This window comes from Sminthopsis crassicaudata, chromosome 6 (assembly GCF_048593235.1).
Source record: "Sminthopsis crassicaudata isolate SCR6 chromosome 6, ASM4859323v1, whole genome shotgun sequence".
Classification (NCBI taxonomy): domain Eukaryota; kingdom Metazoa; phylum Chordata; class Mammalia; order Dasyuromorphia; family Dasyuridae; genus Sminthopsis; species Sminthopsis crassicaudata.
In genome coordinates, this window is record NC_133622.1 from 254,851,604 (window position 1) to 254,875,565 (window position 23,962).

General features: G+C 51.2%; 1 protein-coding gene across 3 annotated transcripts in view; it reads right to left on the reverse strand.

The window, feature by feature from the left end:
• SHANK2 (SH3 and multiple ankyrin repeat domains 2) overlaps positions 1 to 23,962 on the reverse strand; it is a 534,119-nt gene that overhangs the window by 336,501 nt on the left and 173,656 nt on the right. The window contains exons 1-2 of one of the 3 annotated variants that reach the window (XM_074275361.1): positions 13,675 to 14,098; positions 3,980 to 4,307 (exon numbers count right to left, since the gene is read on the reverse strand). In XM_074275361.1, the coding sequence (XP_074131462.1) occupies positions 3,980 to 4,307; positions 13,675 to 13,711 (365 nt within the window). In that variant the 5' untranslated portion in view covers positions 13,712 to 14,098. Of the gene's footprint in view, positions 1 to 3,979; positions 4,308 to 13,674; positions 14,099 to 23,962 lie in introns of those variants that run through there. The other 2 variants (XM_074275362.1, XM_074275360.1) reach the window with 2 other exon arrangements.

A 23,962-nucleotide genomic window follows, 5' to 3' on the forward strand; every position in this document is an offset into this window, starting at 1 on the left:
TCATTTTACAACTGACAAACCAAACCCAAAGGAGCCACTTGTCCAAAGCCAGTAAGCCTGGAAGAATTTGAACTCTGCTCTTCCTAATCACAAGCACACAGACACTCAGAAGCCCTATTTCCAGGGGGGCAGATTTGCCCACGGTATGGGACACCTCCCAGTCCTCCACGGTGCTGACTGCCCTGCTCCAAATCCCGCCCTTAAAATGGCATCTATGAGGGGCACAGTCAGTCCACGGCAGATAAAAGTGCCCTCGGCCCCTGCAAGGCTGATCAGTACCAGGAGATATCAGGGGCTTCCCTGCCTGGGCAAAGCACCCCACAAAGCTGAGCTGTCTTAATGGCCACGCGCTTTCTCGAGGGGAAGAGGGCAGGTGAGATCCTTGGTTTGGGCATAAGTAGAACTGAATTGACAAGTATTTACCAAGTGCCTACTATGTGCCATTGGCACAGTACCAAGCATCCAGGTGGCACAGTGGGCACGGCTCTGCACCCAGACCTGAAGTCAAATCTAGCCTCAGACACTTGCTAGTTCCGTAGCTCTGGGCAACTCAATCCTATTTACCTCAGTTTCCTCATCTCTAAAATGACATGGAGAAGGAAATGGCAAACTGCTACAGGCTCTCTGCCAGGAAAACCCAAACGGGGTCATGAAGAATCGCACATGAATGGAATTGATTGAAACACGACAATTATGTGCTGGGTGCCCCAAGCACTCACAAAGTGGTCCCCGCCTCCAGGGAGGCTTAGGAAAGGAGGCCATCATGAGGTCGAGGGGAGACGGAAGGTGGGAGACGGAGGGTAGCTTCAGAAGGGGGGGCAGCTTCTGCAGACGCAGGACTGACTCTGAGAAAGAACTGGAGAGGTGAGAAGGGAGCACATCCTAGGCACTGGGGGCGGGGTTGTAAAGGCCTGGGAGAGGAGCACTAAAAAGCAAGGGGCCCAATGGGGCAGGGTCACAGAGGGGCTGGTGCCACGGACGTCAGATCTGATCCTGGAGGTAAGAGGGAGACGGAGGAGAGAGGACAGTCAGATGGTCACTGGCCCAGGGGGTCAGCATGTGTCACTGTACTGGGAGCTTCCTGCCAAGGGAGCAGCCCCTAAACCGCAATGTCTACTTAGAGGTTCTAAGCTCAGACTAATCTCCCCCTCCTGGGGGGATCCTGGACTCCACCCAGCCTGGGGGCAACCTCACAGATCAGCTTTGCCTCCTCTGCCAGCCTGCAGCCAGGCCTGCAGATAATTCTTGGGCTCCTGATCCCCCCGTTTTGTCTCCCACTCTCTTTCCAGCTCCTGTTTAAAGACTGTCTTCCCCCATTGAAATGTCAGCTCCCTGAGGGGAAGCACTTCTGAATTTGCTTCTATTTGTATCCTCAGTGCTGAGCACAATATAAATGCTGGCATGCACCAAGCGCCTAATAAATGCTCACTCACTGGGTGTCTGAGTCTACTTGTATCCCCAGTGTTAGGCACAATATAAATGCTGGCATGCACCAAGCGCCTAATAAATGCTCACTTACTGAGTGTCTGCTTCTACTTGTGTCCTCAGTGCTGGGCACAAAATAAATGTTGGCATGCACCAAGCGCCTAATAAATGCTCACTCACTGGGTGTCTGAGTCTACTTGTATCCCCAGTGCTGGGCACAATATCAATGCTGGCATGTACCAAGCGCCTAATAAGTGCTCACTCACTGGGTGTCTGAGTCTACTTGTGTCCTCAGTGCTGGGCACAATATAAATGCTGGCATGCACCAAGCGCCTAATACATGCTCACTCACTGGGTGTCTGAGTCTACTTGTGTCCTCAGTGCTGGGCACAATATAAATGCTGGCATGCACCAAGCGCCTAATAAGTGCTCACTCACTGGGTGTCTGAGTCTACTTGTATCCCCAGTGTTAGGCACAATATAATGCTGGCATGCACCAAGCGCCTAATAAATGCTCACTCACTGAGTGTCTGCTTCTACTTGTGTCCTCAGTGCTGGGCACAAAATAAATGTTGGCATGCACCAAGCGCCTAATAAATGCTCACTCACTGGGTGTCTGAGTCTACTTGTATCCCCAGTGCTGGGCACAATATAAATGCTGGCATGCACCAAGCGCCTAATAAGTGCTCACTCACTGGGTGTCTGAGTCTACTTCTATCCCCAGTGTTAGGCACAATATAAATGCTGGCATGCACCAAGCGCCTAATAAATGCTCACTCACTGAGTGTCTGCTTCTACTTGTGTCCTCAGTGCTGGGCACAAAATAAATGTTGGCATGCACCAAGAGCCTAATAAATGCTCACTCACTGGGTGTCTGAGTCTACTTGTATCCCCAATGTTAGGCACAATATAAATGCTGGCATGCACCAAGCACTTAATAAATGCTCACTCACTGGGTGTCTGAGTCTATTTGTATCCCCAGTGTTAGGCCCAATATAAATGCTGGCATGCACCAAGCGCCTAATAAATGCTCACTCACTGAGTGTCTGAGTCTACTTGTGTCCTCAGTGCTGAGCACAATATAAATGCTGGCATGTACCAAGCGCCTAATACATGCTCACTCACTGGGTGTCTGAGTCTACTTGTGTCCTCAGGGCTGGGCACAATATAAATGTTGGCATGCACCAAGCGCCTAATAAATGCTCACTCACTGAGTGTCTGCTTCTACTTGTGTCCTCAGTGCTGGGCACAATATAAATGCTGGCATGCACATGTACACATGTGTGTTGTACGTTCACATGTATACAGACCCCCCCACACACACACATATGAACCCGCTCTCTCCTTTCCCCTCCCCCCAGGCTCTCACAGAACATGAAGCTCCTGCCCCATCTCCCCCCATGGCTGCCCTGGCACAAAGATAAGGGAGATGCCCTGGGGCTCCATCTCCTGCCAAGGCTCAGGAGCCGCTTTAGCCTCGGATCCAGGAGAGTGGAAATGTCTCCCCTGGGATGGGCGCTGCCTCAGTGACTGAGGCCCCTGGGACTCTCGCCTCCAGGTCTCCTCCGCCCACTGGAGACTCTGGCTGGTTCCAAGTGCCAACCTTGAGCTCAGGATGGGCTGCCTGGGGCTCTCCTGGCCAGAGACGAAGGGGACCCGGCTAGCTGGGCATGGCTGAGAGCCTCCGTCTGCCCTCCCTACTCTTGCTCCAGAGTTTAGGGCAGCAAGGGCCCCTCCCAGGGAGGGCACAGCTATGCCCCTGGCAGCCTCCATGGACGTCCTCGGCTTGTTTTCCAAGTCATACACGCGGACATGCATGAGGAAGCGAACCCCAAGAACGGCCACCCTCCTTCCCCTTACACCCGCACGGCCACCCCTTGCCCCCAGCACGAAAGGGGGGCAGAAGGAAGGTATCACCCCTAAGACCAAGGGCTGGAGGATTCGGAGCTGAAGGTGAGGTCAAGACTGTCCCACCTGGTCATTTCCCAGAAGCCTTCACTGAGGCCTAGGTGAGTCGCTGGCAAAACAGCCAGGACAAAAAGCCACAGCTTCAATTCTTTCCCCACCCCCACCTCAAAATGCCTCCCCCACTGGCCTGAGCAGCAAGAAGGGCTGCAGTCTGCTCAACTGGGCTCCCCTCCAGGCCCACAGCTACATTGAGTGCATTGCTCAGGGGTCCAGAAGACCACCCAGAGGCCCTGTGTGAGGGACAATTTCAAATGCCAGCTGTCCTCCCTGGGTGACCCCATGCAAGGTGCCCCCCAAGTGACCCCCACCAAGGTCTGGGTCTGTTTCCTCCTCTAAAAGATGGGGAGTGGCAGGAGGGTCTCTCAGGTCCTTTCCACTTCAATGCCTCGGGGAGGCTTCAGTGGCCTTCAGCAGCCCAGGCAAGAGACAAAAAACTGAACCAAGAAATCATTTGGAAAAGATTTGTCAATAAGTGGAATGGAACCGAGCTGGCGCGGAGCCTGATCCGCAGCTACCCCTGAAAACCCTTTGGACCTGGTTCTACGGGCATTAGGGGCGGGGCTTCCGGCCAGGGCCCTAGAGTCACCTGATGTGCCGCTGGGGCACGGGCGTGATTTGCTGCTGCCTCCTGGCATCTTCCCCCAGACGGTTCAGCGACGGGGAGCGGCTGCGAGGCCCCGGCGTGTAGCTCCCGATGGTTTTTACTGTGCCATTTGGGTTGCCCTGCATCTGCTGCAGGAGCTGGGGCGAAAGGCTGCGGTGGGAGGAGGCCGAAGAGCACACGGACCACTCGGGGAGATTGTTCACGTTGAGGTTGTTGTCACTGTTGGAACGCAGCAGGACTCGGGGGGCCGCCAGCGTGCTCGGGGGTCTCCGCCGCCGGTTCGAGTACGTTGGGGCCTCTCTGAATGGCACTGGATAACAGGAGAGAAAATGAGGGGAAAAGCGTGGTGAGCAGACCCCGTCAGGGAGCAACCCGATGTTGTCCCAAGATGTGGATTCAGTAAGACCTGGGTTCAGCTATTAATTGTGTGACCTTGGCAATGTATTTTCATTGAGGGGGGTGGGTTATTTTTCTCATTTTCTCATATTGGAAATAAGGATTGGACTTGAGGGTCTCTGAGATGCCTTCAAGTTCTAAACGTGAGATTCTCTCAAAAGTTTCCTTTTCATATAAAGGAGAGGTTATTACTCCCATTGCTGGATCAACGTTCCCATGTATTGTGCTTCAACCACCATCTTCCCCTCCATCCATTTATACATCCATCCATCGGCCCATTCACAAGTCCATCCATCCATCTACCCACCCACCTACCCATACATCCAGCCACCCACCCATCTATCTATCCATCCATCTAGCTGTCCATCCATCTCACCACTCATCCATTCAACATGCATTCAGTACCTACTGTTCGGCCCTACGGATGCAAAGACTCTTTTTAACAACACTCTACCAGGGGCACACAATTTTGGTGGGAAGAGCTCCAGGTTGGGGAAAATCTTTTCCCTCCTGAGATAGGAGCCCACCCTGCCTGGGTGGGTCAGGAGGTTTTGACCTCATTTCACACACATTGGAAATTGCAGATCTCCTCCATTGTTCCAAGCAGAAAAGGTCTCCTTCTTCTTCCATAAGGCAGCCTTGCAAGTATTGGAAATCAGCTATGGAGCCCCCATCTATCTTCCTATTGCCCAGTTTTCTCTTATTTAGGATAAAAAAATCCCTTGATCCCTTGTCATAAAACCCCATCTTGGGACAGTGGGAGGGCCCTGGATTTGGTTTACACTTGTGCTCTGCCACTTACTGCCTTGGGATCTTGGATATGTCATTTCCCCTACTCCAGCCTCAGTTCACTTCTCCGTGAAATAAGGGAGTTAAATTCAACTTCCTCAAGGTCTTCCAGCCCCCAAACTGTGATTCCATTATCTCAAAGCCTCAAAAAGCCTGGTTATCTTCCTCCAGACCCCTACACTTTAGCAATGTCCTTTATCAGATGGCGCTCCAAACAGGATTATGTCTTCACGTGCACCTCACCAGAACTGAGCAGAACAGCAGAATTCGAGCTGGGTGAGCCCTTAGAGGTCGTCCCGCTGAAGTCTCCCAAGTGGGGAAACTGAGACACAGCAAATGATGGAACTGAAACCACCTCCTCCTCCCCAGCCTGCTACTTCATAGCTACAAATCTGGTCAGATCTGCTCACTTTTGCTCATCTGTAAAATGGGAAGAGGACATCTTCCTCTTCCTCACAAGGTGCATGAAAATCAAAGAAAGCCGCTCTTTTTGGTGCTGCTGTTCAGTTGTCCTACTCTTCCTGATGTTGTGGACCAACTTTCTTTGGGGATTTCTTGGCAAGGCTACTGGACTGGTTTGCCATTAACAAGGCGAGGGTTAAATGACACAGCTAGTAAGTATCTGAGGCTAAATTTGAACTCAGGTCCTCCTGTCTCTAAAATCAGTGCTCTATCCACTGAGCCACCTAGCTGCTACCTACATAAAATGCTGGATAATGGAATTATTAGAAACTGTAACATAAAATTAAAAATCAAAAACATTTGGCTAAAGCCAGACCTTTCCCTCCTGATACATTTTAGGAAAACACATTTCCAGTCAACCTTAGCTCATTTGATGGGAATTTGTCTCCTCCCTCTCATGAAAGGAAAAGGAGGTGGGAGGAGCCACACATAGCAAAAAAAACAAATTCTTTGAAGAGATTTTATTAAAAAAAAAAAAAAAACAGGTGATCTCAGTTTATGGAGCTGGGCAGGAAGATGTAATTTTTTTCAAATATTTCTGCTTAACATAAGAACGTTAGAGCTAAAATTGGCTTCTTAGAAACCCTTTAAAATCTGTTACCCAGACCCAGAAGCTAACCAGAGCAAGCAGGGCAGTCTGGGAGTTCCTGTGCTGAAGCCCATCACCAACGTGAACAATGGCATTTGTGGAAAGACTATCTGCAGCCCCTCCCCTCACCCCAGTGCCATTCCTTAGAACCCGGGGAGGGAGAAGCTAAAGGCACAAATCTCACTGAAGAGGTGCTCAATTATCCCACCAGCAAATCTGCATGACCTAAGAGGTGCTCAATTATCACGCCATTGCGGAGGCAAATTTGCTCAGCTGTCAGGTGATCATCAAGGCTCAACTCCCAAAGCCAGAGCGCTGGAATGGGAGTCCTGAGGATCTGGGTTCAAATGCTGCCTCTGCTATTCTCCCCCATTCTGAGGCACACTTTTCTCAACTATAAAATAAAAGAATTGGATGGAAGATTGTACTATGATACAGGGGAAAGGGTGTGAGGAAGGAAAGCAAGAAAGAAAAAAGCATGTCACTGAGTGTGTAGCAGGTACTGGGCTAACCACTTTACAAAAATCTCATTTAATCCTTCCAGTCTTTTCTGGGAGGGAAGCAGTCTTCTTATCCTTGGTTTATAATTGAGGAAACCAGAAGTTAAATGGCTTCCCAAGGGGTCACAAAACTAGTAAGTAAATGAAGCTGAATTGGAATTCAGGCCTTCTTGCCTCCGGCGCAGCAGTTTACCCACTGTACTACCTGGAGGGCTCTAACCATCTCTACAATGCCAATTTTATCTCTTCACATCCTCACAATAACCATTCCAGGCAAGTGCCATTATTAACCCCATTTACAGTTGAGGAAATTAAAGCAACTCAGAGTGACTTGCCTAGGGTCACACAGAGAGTAAATGTCAAGGCTAGAGTTTGACTCAGGTCTTTTGGACCCCAGTGCCCAGTGCTCTGTCCAGGGTGCTCGCAGCTGCCTCCTCTCCTGTGACTTTCTGAATTGGAATCATTCCTTGCTGTTTGGCCTGGAGGTCCAGGACATCAGGGAGGTGCTGCCAGGACATGCCAGTGGGTTTAAGAGAGGGAGGGCTGGGCAAGGTCACCTGCTCCCTCTCCCCTCCAGAGTCATCTGGGTTCAATGGCCAGAGAGACCAGGACGAAAGGAGAGGGCCCTGGATGCAATGGGGGACAGTGGCCTTTTTAAGCTAAGGTCTCAGTCTCACTGAGGCAACAGCCATTCGTGATTCAGGCTAAGGAGCAATTCAGGAGAGAATCTTCTCTTTAGCTTACTCCAAAAAAAAAAAAAAAAAAAAAAAAAAACAACTAAATAAATAAATAAGGGGAAAACCCTCAAGGAGGCCTAGAAGTCAATCAGTTCAACACCCCCATTTAATAGATGAGAAAACTGAGGTGAAGTCATGATTGCCCTGTCACCAAGAGAACTGAGATTCCGGCTCAGTTCTCCTTCTGCTCCTTATTCCTTCACGGCCTTGACCAAGGTATAATCTTCCTATACCTCAGTTTCCTCATCTGTGAAATGGGCTGGATGAGCTCTAAGGTACTTTCTACTTCTCAGTCTATGGTCCTGGGATGCCAATGAGGACAGTCTCAGCCCCCTCTGTTTCTATGTACTGTGACTCTCAATACAACTTGAGTCTGGGGAGGGAGGGCTGCCCACTCACACTCTTGATTTATTTTCAGCGTGCAGTGCATCCAAACCTCAGGATTGCTGACCTGATTATTTGAGCAATGCCAGTGATGGGGAGCTCACTACCTCTCAAGGCCCTTTTTCTTTTGTTAGACAGTGCTCATTCTTCTTAGACAAGGTTCACTCTTGATCTAATCTGAAATCAGCCTTCTTAGAAACTGCATGCATTGGTTCTATTTCAGATCCAGGATGTCTCTTCCCATTCACACAAATCCAGGTAATTCTATCGAAGAATGGCACTTTCTACTTGAGCCCCAGATTTTAAACTGTTTCATAAAACCCTTATCAAGCGCTAAGTCACAGCAAGGCCTCCTGGGGCTTTCTAGGACAGCAAGCCGGATCCTCCAGGGTGAGCCCACGTGCAGGGCTTCTTGAAATTGTGGGTCATTACCTAGCTGGTGATATCTACTGCCTCTCAGCTCTGTAACCCTCTGAAGCAAACTCACAAAGCAGCCGTGGAAGAAAGAGACAAGGCAAGAGCAAACCAGCTCTTCTTCTCGCTCCTGGAAGGGGTGTGTACCCCCCACCCCCACCCCAACCTGGGCTTCCAAAACGCCACTAGTTCCTGGAATCCATAACTCCCAGCATACAAGCGTACTTGGCCCTCTCTTCTGGACTGCCCCAAGAACAAGAGCTCTGTCAGTAAACGGGCCACAATAAAGGAGACAAAAATAAGTATCCCTGAGAGAACGCGGGTCCGGAGAGGAGGATTTTTAATTTCTCCAATCCCAAGAACAGCCAAGGCAATTAAAATAAAAAAGGTTTGCAACGTCTCTACTGGCACGAACACACAAGGCCCAGTGTTGACAGTACTGCCTGGCAGCTTAATAGGCTAAAGGACTGAAATTGGGGATGAATATGGAGCAGAGGAAAACAGGAAAGACAGAAGAGTTTCTCAGGGCCAGTATGTTCTCATCTATTAATATGTTGGGACTAATTTTCCATGATAACTTCATAGTTGTAAAGGAAACTCTTGTAAATGAGAACATTTACAGGCAATCCACACATCCTCCTTCTCTCGCTTTCTTTTTTTCCTTCTCACCCTCTTTTTTCCTTTCTTCCCTCCTTCTTCCCTCCCTCCCTTCCTCTTTCCCTTCTTTCTTCCCTCCCTCTCATCCACCTTCTTTCTTTCTTTCCTCCCTCCCTCCCATCCACCTTCTTTCTTCCCTCCTTCCCTCCCTCCCATCCACCTTCTTTCTTCCCTCCCTCCCTCCCTCCCATCCACCTTCTTTCTTCCCTCCCTCCCTCCCTCCCATCCACCTTCTTTCTTCCCTCCCTCCCTCCCTCCCTCCCATCTACCTTCTTTCTTCCCTCTCTCCCTTTCTCTTTCCCTTCCTTCTTTCTTTCTTCCCTCCTCCCTTCCTTCTTTCTTCCCTCCCTCCCTCCCATCCACCTTCTTTCTTCCCTCCCTCCCTCCTTCCCATCCACCTTCTTTCTTCCCTCCCTCCCTTCCTCTTTCCCTTCCTTCTTTCTTTCTTCCCTCCCTCCCTCCCATCCACCTTCTTTCTTCCCTCCCTCCCTCCCTCCCATCCACCTTCTTTCTTCCCTCCCTCCCTTCCTCTTTCCCTTCCTTCTTTCTTCCCTCCCTCCCTCCCATCCACCTTCTTTCTTCCCTCCCTCCCATCCACCTTCTTTCTTCCCTCCCTTCCTCTTTCCCTTCCTTCTTTCTTCCCTCCCTCCCTCCCTTCCTCTTTCCCTTCCTTCTTTCTTCCCTCCCTCCCTCCCATCCACCTTCTTTCTTCCCTCCCTCCCTCCCTTCCTCTTTCCCTTCCTTCTTTCTTCCCTCCCTCCCTCCCATCCACCTTCTTTCTTCCCTCCCTCCCTCCCTTCCTCTTTCCCTTCCTTCTTTCTTCCCTCCCTCCCTCCCATCCACCTTCTTTCTTCCCTCCCTCCCTCCCTCCCATCTACCTTCTTTCTTCCCTCTCTCCCTTCCTCTTTCCCTTCCTTCTTTCTTTCTTCCCTCCCTCCCTCACATCCACCTTCTTTCTTTCTTCCCTCCCTCCCTCCCATCCACCTTCTTTCTTCCCTCCCTTCCTTCTTTCTTCCCTCCCCCCTCCCATCCACCTTCTTTCTTCCCTCCCTTCCTTCCTCTTTCCCTTCCTGCTTTCTTCCCTCCCTTCCTCCCATCCACCTGCTTTCTTCCCTCCCTCCCTCCCATCCACCTTCTTTCTTCCCTCCCTCCCTCCCATCCACCTTCTTTCTTCCCTCCCTCCCTCCCATCCACCTTCTTTCTTCCCTCCCTCCCATCCACCTTCTTTCTTCCCTCCCTCCCTCTCTCCCTCCCATCTACCTTCTTTCTTCCCTCTTTCCCTTCCTCTTTCCCTTCCTTCTTTCTTTCTTCCCTCCCTCCCTCACATCCACCTTCTTTCTTTCTTCCCTCCCTCCCTCCCATCCACCTTCTTTCTTCCCTCCCTCCCTCCCATCCACCTTCTTTCTTCCCTCCCTCCCATCCACCTTCTTTCTTCCCTCCCTCCCTCTCTCCCTCCCATCTACCTTCTTTCTTCCCTCTTTCCCTTCCTCTTTCCCTTCCTTCTTTCTTTCTTCCCTCCCTCCCTCACATCCACCTTCTTTCTTTCTTCCCTCCCTCCCTCCCATCCACCTTCTTTCTTCCCTCCCTTCCTTCCTTCTTTCTTCCCTCCCCCCTCCCATCCACCTTCTTTCTTCCCTCCCTTCCTTCCTCTTTCCTTTCCTGCTTTCTTCCCTCCCTTCCTCCCATCCACCTTCTTTCTTCCCTCCCTCCCTCCCTTCCTCTTTCCCTTCCTTCTTTCTTTCTTTCTTCCCTCCCTCCCTCCTTCCTTCCTTCCTCTCTGAAGGGGGGAACCTGTCATTTCACTGATGATAATGGACTTCCATTGTTGAAACTCAGGCTAATTAACGTGTTAGATTTAAGGGAGTTAGTGCCCCGCCTGGGAGGTGAAGCTCTTGCCCAGTTGAATCAGTCAGCATGTATAAAACGGTTCCCAGTACTAATTGCACTTAGCTCCCATAAGCACACAGGTCTTGTTTGACTGAGCAAGCCTTGGGTTCAAGGCTGCTCTCTTTCCTCCCATCTCTTCCATCTGAAAAGCTTGCAGAGAACGAGAATTAGGACTGCCTCTCCCTCACTTCCTCCAGGAGTCCAGGCCTTTTAGGAGCCGGAGATTGGAAGTTAGAAAGGATTTCCTAGCTTAGCTTGGCCAAGCCATTGTCTAATGGAGGCAAGGAAGGAGGCTGCCCCCAAGTACCCAGCCAGCATCAAATGCTGTGACTCAGAATGCTCTGCTCTCTCCAGTGCCCAGCTGGTGCAACACAACAATCCTTTTAATAGTGTACACACTCCAACGAGCAATAAAGGGCAGAGCACAATTTGGAAACACGAGGGAAATGCAAAGAAGCATCCGACTATTTCCTGGGGAGTTTTGCTCAGAATCAAGCTTTGATTAAATACAGCCGGTAAGCATTTTTAAATGGCACATCGGGGAAGTAATAGTCTCTCCAATTAAGCAATAGCTCAATCTTACCCTCCCCCCCACTCTCTCTGTTCATGGGATGGGGGAGAGTGAGAGGGGCTGTTAAGCAGTAGAGAATTTCCAGATCTGGTTCAACTTTCACTGGCGGTTTCCCAAAGCAAAACCGGGACAAAGGCAGGGAGGGAGCCTGCTCAAGGGAGCGCGGGCTAGGGAAGAGAAGGGCCAGTGGGGCTGGGACAGAAGACACCACAAGAAGGAATCTCTTCCTGAAAGAGCCAACATTGGAATGGCTTTGGAAATCCAGAGGCAAGTGACCTTGAAATGTTGCAAAAGCTTGGCCGAAGCCACTAGAAGTTCTGCCCTGCTGATGCATTATGTTGAAGGGTAAGGAAGGAGGAACAGCTCTTGGGTAGTTTCAATTTATAAATAAATAGATTAAAGTTGAGGGTTTGTTTATGTTCATTCATACTCAAGAGCACTACTGGTCATCCCAGAATTCCTTTAGTTCCTTTAGAAAATAAGGACACGGCACTGATGTCCACTTCTGGATCGGCAACTCTAGCCCAACAAGGCAAGGCTCTTTTCCACCACCCCACACTCTCGATGGACGCCTCAGCCTCTGAGAAGGAGCCCAGATCCTCAGCCGAGGGAGGCCTCTGGTAGACATTCACCCTCTAGAGGAGCATCGCTCACCCTCTGGAGGAGCTCCTGCTGGGCTACATCAGAGAGCCATCAACTTCATAGGGAAAATCAGTGAGACGGGCTACAGCTGTCCCCGGGGGAGGTGCATCAATCTGCCTTGCCCCTGCCTTTCCCATCCCCGGGACCATTCTGGGAATGATCCTTTCTAGCCTAGGTGACAGCATATGACATGGATGTCCTTGAGAAAGACAGATGGCGATTGGAGGAGGGGGCTATCTGTTAATGGAACACTGGGTGTTGGGGTCAGAAACACCTGGGTTCAAAGTCCCTTGGGGCTCTTTGGGGCTCTGAGACTCAGTTTCCCCGTCTGGATGAGGAGAATGACGGCAGCTACTTCACAAGCCTGTGATGAGCTGGAGCCTGCAAAGTTCTCAAAGCCCTAGGGGAACCTCAGCCATCCCTACCTAGAATCCAGAGTCACAGCTAGTACAAGCAAACCTTCCCGTAGGAGCCCCAGAGGGGCAGAACAGCGCCTGGCAGAGGACGTGAGGACAAAGGGCCGGAGAGAATCTGTCCCTGGCTAAGTGCCGGGAGCTAGCAGAGGCTCAGCTTCCCGAGCCCAGAGCAGAACCCTGCCACAGGCTCAGCCGCCTCCTCGGGCTTCCCGAACCAGAGCAGAACCCTGCCACAGGCTCAGCCGCCTCCTCGGGCTTCCCGAACCAGAGCAGAACCCCCTCGGGCACCCCGAGCCTCCCGGCACTTCACATGGTTTTCAATCAAAGCCTCAGGAGGCAGCCCCCATGAATGCTGGTCAGTCACTGCATTCAGGAGAGGTCTCCCCCAGCTCCCTGAGGGAAAGGAAGGGCAGGCGGCGGAGCCCAGAACCCCCTGACACTTCCTTGCCACCGCCACCCCTTCCCCCCAATGAGAGTTTCTGAAATGGAAACATGGAAGATGCATGAAGAAGCCCATGTGAAGAAAGGGCCTTTCCCCGCCGCTGAGCTCCATGTTCCACGAGCCTCCTGCCTCTTCCTTCGGAGCTATTTACTGAGAAGGAGCTTAGGGCTGGGAGCCTTTTCCCAAAGCCCTCCTTTCCCAGAAGCCCCCAACTCCTGTCACTCGGGAGAGCAAGGCTCTCGGAGGGAGAAATCACTTAATTAGCAACGTCCACAAAAGGCGGATTTAGGGCCAAAAGGCTGAAAACCAGCCACTTTTCTGTCCCGAATGATTAATATTCCACCCAACTGTTCCCCCCTTTTTTTATTCCTGGCGATCCGCAAAGTGGAGGTGGGTGGGGATTTTCTTAGCTCCGTCTTCCATGGGTTATTTATATTCCTTTCCACAAGAAAAACCAGCCCGGGTCTGACGGGGAGCGGCTGGACCCCGAGTCAGCGCCCCGAACCCCAGCACCCCAGCGCCGAGCAGGGCAGAGCGGGAGCGACGAGTCCCGAGCCTGGAGCCGTCGCCGCGGGCAGCCTCCCCCGGGTTCCCGGGTGTCCTTTCCAGGAACAATGCCCTCGAAGGTCCCGGCTCTCCCTCCCCGAGCCGCCGCCGCCGCCGGCGGGAGGAAGCCGGGCCGCGGTGGCAGCCTCTACTTTCCCCTCTAAGTGCGATCCCCGGCGTGCGGAGCCGGTGCCTGCAGCCCCCCGGCCCCGGCCCCGCGCGGCGGCCCCTCCGCACCTCCTTACCTTCCTTCTTTGTGAGGGCGCTTAACAAAGACTTCATGCTTGCTCCTCACTTGGCCAGGCGGCCCCGCACGGCAGAGCCCGCTCGGCTGGCCACGAGACAAGAGGGACCCCCCCGGGCTCTCCGGGCTCCTTCCGGCCGCCCCCCAGGCGCGGCAGCGGGCTTCTGGGCACGGCGCGAGCCGGAGCCTGGCTGGGCGCGCCAGCCCCAGCGCTCTGGCGACAAAGCCCACCCCATATTCTGTCTGTCAGCTGGGAGCCCGCCGTGCCGCGCCGGGCGGAGACTGGGGCCGCTTTCAAATCTCACTGTCTCTCACCGGCCCGGTCATGTGAGCTCGGCGGGAGGCTAGACGGGGACCCGCCGCGCTCCCCCCCAGGAGCGGCCCCCGGGAAAGCGGCGCATCCCGCGGCGGAGCTGGGACGGGCCGGCGGCCGCGCGGCGGCAGAGGGGGCGGCAAGGCTCAGCCTCCCGCGCAGGGAGCGAGCCCTCCGCTGCGCCCTGGCTCCGGGGGGCTCGGGAGAGAGAGCCCGACAGGGAGGGCTGGCTGCGAACGAGAGAGACAGCGGCCGTGGGGGTGGGGTGGGCGAGGGGTGGGGAAAGGGGTGGGAGTGCTTGGTGCGATCCGCCTGTCTGCGGAGAAGAAAAGTGCCGGAGGAAAGCACCGGCGCTCCTCGAGGCGCCCCACGCGGCGGCCGCCCTGACCCACATTTCCGTGGGAAAGCGAGCAGACACGGGCCACGCCGACTTGTGGCCGCCTCCCCGCGGGGGGGGGCGCCTGTCCCCCCCAAAATAGAAAAGTCTCTGGAGATTCAGCCATGTCGGGGAGAGCTCCCCGAGAACGCAAATGAGCAGGCAAAACAATCCCGGCCGTTCCCCGAAAAGAGGAAGCGAGAAAGGGGCGCTGGGGCATGGGGTCGGGAGGGAGCCCCAGACAACGCCTGCGGCTCGGGAAGAAAGGCTGCGGGCCGTTGGCATAAGCCGCAAGCGCTGACCCGAAACTGGAGCCGGCTGGCCCCGGCACAGCAGCTGCCCGGTGCCCGGCGGCGGCCCAAAGGGAGTGCCCCACTGGGGGCGCCAGGGCAACAACATCCGAAATAAACGTTTAAAAGGAGCAGGGGAAGGCAAACGCTTAGGGCTCGATTCCAGATGGCGACAAACTAGGTGGCAAACGGAATGGGGAAAGGAGGAGGATGGGAAGGTACAGAGCAAGAGCTCCCCTCCTCCTTCTGGGGCCCCGTGGGGGGAGGGGCCCCTCTGGGGGCCATTAAATCCCCCATCCCCCATCTCCCATCCTGGACTTCCTAAAATTCGCCACCGAATGGCCGGGGTAAGCGGCGGTGAGCACGGACGCCGCCAGGCAGCCGCAACCATCCCTCCTCTTCATTGCTCTCCATTTCAATACTGCTGCTGCCGGGGTCTGCCCCGATCCCACCCTGCGCCCCCCGCCTCTAAAACTGCCTCCTCCTGTCCTCGCAATGTCCCGTCCCCGCCTTTACAGGCCCCGGGGCCGCCTTCCGTCCCACTTGGTCACCCGCTCCCTTCGGAAATGATTTCCAGCTTTCTGGTCTCCATTTCCCCTTGACTTACTTTTATACATACTACATTCTGCCCACCCCTCCCCCATCGGGCAGCAAGGTTTCCACTTGGCGATCACTCTGGGCTATTAGCACACTGCCTGGTGTAGGAGAGACCCTGGATAAATGCTTGTCAAAGTGAAGAAAAAAATCCACAATCACAGAAGGGTTCGAGTTATGGCATCGAGAAGCTGTTTCAGATTGCACTCTGCAGCTCCCTCACACTCCGGGCAAATGCAGCTCCTCTCCATCTCCTGGACACGTGGGGACAGTTAATCAATATTCCCTGAAAGAAAAATGCTTTGCTCCCTTCATCTCCTGTACGGTCCCCACTGTCCCCATGAGCTTTGTGGCCTGACTGAAGTCTTCCTCCCCTCCAGAAAGTCTCCCATGATCCTCACTGTCCCTATCAGCTTTGTGACCTGACTGAAGTCTTCCTCCCCTCCAGAAAGTCTCCCGTGATCCTCACTGTCCCTATCAGCTTTGTGACCTGACTGAAGTCTTCCTCCCCTCCAGAAAGTCTCCCGTGATTTCTCCGCAGGAATTCTCTGACTTCATTAGCACTAACTGTTCCTTATTTTGGAGTCCAGTTATTCATTCACAAGTCTTCTTTCTCCTCCTACACCCAAACTCCAGGATAACAGAATCCCATCTATGGGAGGACCTCAGTGACTGTTCAGTCCCACCCCTATCCAAAAGGCAGGGGCAGTATTTAAAAGCAGGCTTTTCTCCTGAACTAGAGCACAAGGCATGGCACACAATAGGTGCTTAATCCATGCTGAAGGAAGAAAATGAAATGGCTTATAAGAGTTGTGCTGAAAACTGACTTGGGTTTCTTTGCTCGAGGTGAAAACCTGGCACTTGGAAATTATGTATAAGTTCCCTTCCTCTCATTTATAAATGTGTTTTTCATGAGCTCCTTGTGAAGAAATCTTTTTCACAGAGTATAAATTTCCTTGAGGGAAAAAGCTCCTTCCTTTTGTCCTTAGATCCCCAGCATCTCACCTAGCATCTGGCACATGGGACAATGAATAAACACTCCCTGATGACTCTGGGACAAGAGCCGGGTTGTGCCAGCAAGAATCAAGAATCATAGAAGTCCACCTGCAGGAGACCCGGAAGCTCTCTGGTTCAATGAACTCATTCATATAAGGAAACAGCCTGATAGAGGACCAGGGTCCCATAAGATACCGCCTGTCTGAGGCAGGATTCACACCCAAAGCTCCAGAAAGAATGTTTTTGTGGGCAAGAGAAAGACTCATTTTCCCAGAGGATCTCACTAAAGATTGAACCCACAAAGCAAAGATGGAGAAGTTCCCACTTCCTTGGGGTTGGGGAGAGTGGGACACTGGAGGCTGCACATTGGTTCAGGTGCCACAGTGGGAGAACAGAACTAGAACTTAGTAGATGCATTGATTTAGGTTTCCTCCCTTCTAACTGGGCAAGGAGGCCCTGCCAGAGCCAGAGGAGATCTCTTGAGAGGTGAGAATGGAGGGGCTCAGCTCTGCTGAGTGGAAACTTCACAGATTTCCGGGGACCTAAAGTTAAACTGAATCTTGGAGACCAAATGTATGAGTGTGAGGTCGGGGGAGGGTTAATCAATTAAGACCAGCCCACCTGCCAAGGGATGAGTCCACGAGGTCTCTTTGAGAGGAGGTGCTGGGGGGGGGGGAACGGGAAGGGTTCTTGAGGAAGTTATCAGATCTTCAGAAGTTATTATAATAACTCTGGGACACCATGTCTCCAAAATGTGGATGTTGCCACAAAAGAGGAAATATCTAGGTACAACAAGAGACAGAGAGAGAGAGAGAGAGAGAGAGAGAGAGAGAGAGAGAGAGAGAGAGAGAGAGAGAGAGAGAGAGAGAGAGAGAGAGAGAGAGAGAGAGAGAGAGGGGGGGGGGAGAGGAGGGGGAAGGAGGGAGGGGGAGGGATTGCTTGATCCACAAAGAAGCTGCTATTAATGCTGACTGAATCAATTGACCCCGAGTGCCAAGGACAATGAACCCCCAGATCTCTTTGGCAAGAGTGTTGATTGAGGGAAGTAGGTCACAATGGGTGCCACAATGAATCATAGGTTAAAGAAGAGTTAAAGCTAGAAGGGACCTTAAAGATGTTGTAACACCTTGCATTTTACAACAGGGGAACTTAAATTCTAGAGTCAATGACTTGCCCAAGATCACCCAGCTCTTCAGAGGCAGAGTTGGGATCTGAACTGAGGTATTCCAACTTCCATTCAGAGCATCTGCTACCACAGTGCACAGTGCTGCTCCTTCTGTTACCTGGTAGGCTTTACAAAGCCCGTCAGGTCCACTAGCTCCTCTGATGCTCACAGGGGTCCTCCAAGATTGTTTCATCTAATATTGTATTTGCCCCAGTTACGTGTAAAACTTTTTTTTTTACATTTATTTTTAAAACTTTAAGCTCCAGATTCTCTCCCTTCCTCCCTCCCCCCTCATTGAGAATGCACATGTGACATTTTGCAAAAGATTTTCATGAAAGTGACATTGGAAAAGCAAACAGAACTCCCCGTCCAAAAAAAATACCCTCAAGAAAAAGAGTTTCCAAAAGTCACCTTCAATCTGTATTAAGACACAACCAGTTCTTTCTCTGCGTACGGATAGCATTTTTCATCTCCAGTCCTTCAAAGTAATCATTCTATTGCTAAGGATAGTTATACCCTTCCCAGCTGATCATCCCACAACGTTGCTATCTCTTTGTACACTACACATTTCACTTTGCTTGAGCTCAAGGAGGATCCAAGATTATTTGGGTGGCATCTACACTCACTAGAGAGGAAATCAAGACTCAGAGAAGCAAGATGTCACCCAAGATTGGGCAGATTTCATATTGGTAGAGCTGGGATTTGAACTGATGCAAATGCAGGGCTCTTTTCCTTACGCCACATCATTACCCAAATCTAGGAATATGGTTGGGATTCCCCACACACACACACAGCATTTAGCATCCAGACCCATTATCCTTGCCAGGGTCTACCTCTATTATCCAGGGTCTTCCTGGACTCCACCTGGAGGCAGATCATACTGCAAGACTCATCTCAGACTCTTATGCAATGACTTTAAGGCAAATGTCAATTCTGATTACTGATCTCTCCTCCTACTTCTTCCACTGCAGGCTACACCATAGGGCTCCAACTAAAGTTCTTCCTTGTCTTATTCTGGGCTCCCTCCTCTGACTAGCTCCCCTTTTACGCTGGATCTGATTTCACTTGGATTGAATCTCCCATATGGGAGCATAGCCAGAGTAATCCCTGCTGGATATGGAAGCAAGAAGAGATTGCTCCTCTGTTTCTTCCAGTCCCTCTGCCTAGTTGCTACCAAAGCTACCCCCTAAGTGATAGATGCTCTGGCCTTTTATTCAGTAAAGATTTATTCCAACTGACTCTTCAATGTCTTGGGAAACCAAGGATGAAATAAGGCACAGTCATTGTGTTCAAGAAGCTTTCCTTCTCCTGAGGGGATGGGGTTTGGGATTAATTCCTATTAATAATTAATTCCTATCCAAATTAGACAATAGCCACAGAGGGAAGGACCAAACTGAGCAGGAAGCATCCAGAAAGGCCCCTTGGAATGGAGAAAAGAACACAGGATTCGGAATGGGAGACACTGGTCCACGTTCCAAACTGGCTGCTCTCTGCATGACTTTGAGCACGGGAGTTCCCATCTCTGGGTCTCAGCTCCCACAAAGGTGACCTTTGAGTCTGATAAGACTATGGTCTTATTAAAGGACAAAGCATTGCCAGTGGGGGCTTCTGCTTCATCACAGCTGCATGGAAGGGACAGCACCTGAGCTGGGTCTGGAGAAAAGCAAGGCAGAGATAGTCTGGATGGGAAAGGGGAGTAGGAGCAGATAAGCCAATAAGAAGAAGAGCACGGATTGTACTTCCTCTATTGGATTGTTTATCTTCTCAGGGAGGGGGAAGGGGACAATAGAATTTGGAACTCAAAACTGAAAATATATACATATTTAAAAGTTGTTTTAACATGTAATTGGGAGAAGCAATTTTTTTTTAAAAAAAGAACATGAATCATGAGCACCAATATTTTTAGTACACAAAAGTTTCCCAAAGACTTTCCTCATATAGAGAGTAAAGAAGAGCAGATTGTTCTGGTGGAGCAAGGGATGAGGGGCAATTTCTGTCTCAGAGAGTCCAGACTACTTGTCTCTGGACCCTTCCCCAGCTTGATGAAGACTTGAACCTTAAGGGGGCCCCCACTAGTTAAGATAACCCCTCAGCCAGCCATCCCCAAATTTTGATAATCTGTCTCACACCTACTTTTCTGACTTTATTTCCCTGTGATTCTCTTGTGGGAACCTCTGAGGGTGGCTCATGGCCACACAGATCTCCCAATTCCTGCCGTTATGTTTTAGTACGGGCTGGAAAGCCCCACCTCTGCCTCTTAGGATCTCTGACTCCTACCAAGGTCCAGCTCAAAGCTTTGGCTGGGGATTGCTTGCTTGCTCCTTCCAGATGCTGCCATCCCTTCCCTTCTCAAGTGAGGGCCCCTCCTTCCTTCTGCATCCCTGTGTGTGTCTTCATTCACAGATGCGATTCTCTGTGTCCATCTGGTCATCCGTACCGCTCTCTTGAGAACACAAACTCCTGGAGCTCGGGGGACGTCTCCTGTCACCTGTACCCACGTACAGTGGCTCAGTGGATAGTGCAGGGCTTAGAGTCAGGAAGATCTGGATTTAAAAGTGGCTTCAGGTGACCCTGGGTGACTCACTGAACTCCTACCTGCTGCAGTGTCAGACTGTGAGCATCTGTTTCCCATGGCTGCTGGGAAGACCAGATGAGATACATGAAGAGCTCAGCACAGGGCTTGGTATACAGGAGGCACTTAATATGTGCTCATTCCCTTACCTTCAAAGGGAATTAGCAATCAAAGCCTTGCTTGGGTGATTAAAGTTCACCGGCCTTTGCCCCCTATGGGCCTTTCATTGCCTCCCTATCTCTGTGGGGCTGAGTCTTACCTTTAAAGAAAAGGGAGAACAGATTCTGAACTCATGTCGATTTATTAATAAACTGCCACTCACGGGTGTTTCTGTGTGCGTTTCTATTTTAAACTGCTCACTGGAAAGTGACAGACAGCTGGTCCAAGCAACACAAAATTGCTCATGATTCCCTGAATCGAAGCCGGCTGCAGCGCTGACATCTGCCTTAACCTGCTCTCTGCCTCCGAGGGGCTCAATGAGGGGAGAAAGGAGGTTCCCCCCGACTCCTCACCCAAGTGCTCTGCAGACAGAGCTGGAAGGACTGAGAAGGAAGGGCGGATGCTGTGGTGGACGGAGCCTGGAGCAGGGCCCCAGGAGCATCCTCCTGAGGCAGCCGTGGCCTGTGGGAGGCCGGAGTGTTCCCGTGGAGCCAGGCTCCTCTCCAGCCTCCTCAGGGGACCTTTCTAAGCCCTCGTCCTGCCAGAGTGCCTGGAGCACCATCCTTCGCACTCATGACTCAGGTTAGGATCATACTTCTTCACATCTAAGACTGGAAGAAACCTTGATCTGGTCAATTAGTTTATTTTTTGGATGAAGAAACCGAGAGCCAGAGGAGACGGGCTCACCCCTTGGCACCCGGGTCATGAGTGGCAGGATCAGGATTTGAATTTAGTTCCTTTGACCACAAGTCTGTGTTCGTTCCCCCTCCCTTTTCTGAATTCTGCAGTAGTCACTCCACATCCCTTTCATGTCTGTCCTTCCTACTATCGTTAGCCAGCCGATGCTCGGGGCTAGCTCAGACCTTGTCAGTGCCTCCTGTCATTGAGCGTAATGTCGCCTTCAAAGTACTTCTGTTTTCCCCAAATGCTCTGAATTTCTAACGGGGGTGAAGCTTGACGGGCTGGATGTCTGCTGCTGGGGGAGGGAGAAGCTGAGATTTCTCTTCTAAGGACTAATATGGGACATGATCCTAAGGGATCCCCAGAGCCTCACCAGATTTCCTCAAGGGGGTAAAAACCAGCATCACAACAAGAAAATGGCCAAAGAGTGACCCTCCCACCCAACCCAAAGGCCGAGTCCCACAATCCCCTCTCACTCCTATCACCCTTCAGAGCACAAGCCCATGAATATGAGGGCAGGGACTGGATTTTACAGCAATGAGAAATCTGGCATTAAATCTCCCCACAGACGTCGCCTACCTCTGGGATCACGAGATCCCTTCACTTCTCAGAACCCAGTTTTTCAAGTTAGAAAGTGGAATTAAATGTTTCAAAGGACACTGTGAGGATCAAACAGGAGAGTACCCAGTGGTTAGAAAACCTGAAAACACACTAAAACACCAGTTACCATCAGGAAGGAGCGGAAACAGTAGCAGCCAAATCTGACGCTGTCATTCAGTCAACACACATCTATTATTTATTAAGGGTTTGTTATGGGCCAGGACTGTGCTAAGTGTTGGGGTTCGAAGAGAAGCAAAAGCAGCTCCTGACCTCCAGATGTGATATTCTAATGGGAAGAGGTTACATGAACAGATCTGGGAGCTGGGTGCAAAGAAAGTAGAAAACCCCAGGGAAAGGGGAAAGCAGGAGTGGCGAGGAAACCCAGAAAAGGGCTCCGGAGCCATCCTGAAGAAAGCCCAAGAAACTAAAGAGTCTGGGAAAAGTAGGAAATTCCAGCACAAAGGACATCCGGGGCAACAGCAAAGAGAGGGAAGGTGGACCTTCGTGCTTGAGAACTTGTAAGGGGCCTGTCCAGCCAGAACCTGGAGGGGAGCAATCCTAAGAAGATTGGAAAAGTAGAAAGTTCAATTTGATCCCCGAGTCAATACTAAGCCATGGGAGCTCACTGGTGTGGAAACTAACAGTCAGAGGTAGAAGGCCCTGGCTTGGGCTCCATGGGGGAGCAGACAGGTGAGTTCAGATGTTCCATTTGGGGAAATTTTTCGACCCACTACTGCGTCTGCTTTAGAGCATGTCCAATATTCCAGGTGTATCACATGGCTTGATGCTCTGATGTAGGCGTCTCTTGCTAGGTATCATGGAACTTGGGGACCAAAACCCATTATAGTCGTCTCTATGGCTATGAAAGTCTCAGGGCACTTTACCTTGGACCATGAACAGTGGAGGAAGAGAACCAGGCTCCTGAATGGCTGAAATCGGGCACTTAGAACTTCAGGACTTTGGACTAATTGCCCTTCCTCCGAAACCTGGCTTCCTCGTCAGAAAAATGAGGCTATTTACAACCTACCACCTATCTCACTACTGTCAGAGCTGGGAAGTGGGGCTGGCCTGGAGAAAAGAGCACGAGAGAGAGAGATCAGGGGCATGGATCTGCAGGGAGGGTCAGTCCTGGTCTGCTTGGCCCCGGAGGCACAACCAGGAGATGCGGGTAGAAATGATGACGAGGCGGAACTTGAGCGGGATGGGAGGAACCAGCAGTCTAGAACTAGAGGGAGCTCTCTGAAGGAGGAGTGGAAGCCCTCCCTGCCCTGTAAGATGAAGCTGGACAGCCCCTGGAGCAGAATGGGGAAGACCAGAGCGGTACTGAAGTTCTCTGAGCTTTTAGCCAAGCCTTTGCTGCTACAGCCTCTCTCTGAGCCCGGCGGCTCTGACCCACCATGAATTGCCAACATTGCTGAGCCTTCTATTTACCAAGCCTGTTGCCAACTGCCTGACAACCAGCTGAAAATAAATTTTATTTCTTATATTTAAAAAAGCATTTCACACATCAGAACGTTTTCGACACTGTGAAGTCCTGGCAGGAAGGGCTGGGTGGAACAGGTGTTAGAAACACGCCTGGCAAGCTGCCTGACACGCTGATGGGAAATAAGAAATAATTTCCATTTAATATTTAGATTCGACTAACCACTAGTCTTCCTCATGTACAGCTTGCTTAAGGGGGCTTGGGAATGACGTTCCCCTCCTGGGACACGGCTCGGGCCATGGGGGAAAATGGCGACCAAAGTGGCCTGAACGGCCACTTCATCTAGCCTCACAAAACACGTCGGTGACTCCACTGACCTTGAAAGGGAGATCAGATTTAAGCGCACGTCCTTATCATCCAACCAGACGGCTGCCTGCTGTCCACCTCATCCTGCCGTTCCACACTTCCGGGCATCGGATGTGGAACCTACTCACCCCGCCGCGGCAAACCGCAGCATCCCAGCCCAGAAGGAGCATCCTACTTGTGCGTTACTTTGGCTGCGGGGGCTCCCTCTCTGGTCCTCCTCTGCACGAGCTCCTCCTTTGCTCTATCACAAGGAACACCGTATTGTGCTGGGGGGTGTCTGAGCGAAGCCATCCCATCATTAAACTATCATCTTCTGGAAAGCGGGGACTGTGCCCTTTTCTGTCTACACGGTTGCAGCTTTGGCTATCGGGCCTAGGCTTGCTTTGACAGCGGGCTCTGTGAACTCAGTACCGAGGTGGACTCCAATGACCCCATCCCCCCCCCCCAAATATATATAATTATATGTATATGTGTACATGTATATATTCAAATATATAATTATATGCATATATGTGTATATATATATGTGCATTAAAAATACAAATAGATAATTATATGTGTATATGTATATATAAAATATATAATCATATGCATATATGTGTGTGCATGTACAAATAGATAATTATATGTAATGTATGCATGCGTATATGTATATATAATCATATGCATATATGTGTGTGCATGTACAAATAGATAATTATATGTAATGTATGCATGCGTATATGTATATATAATCATATGCATATGTGTGTGT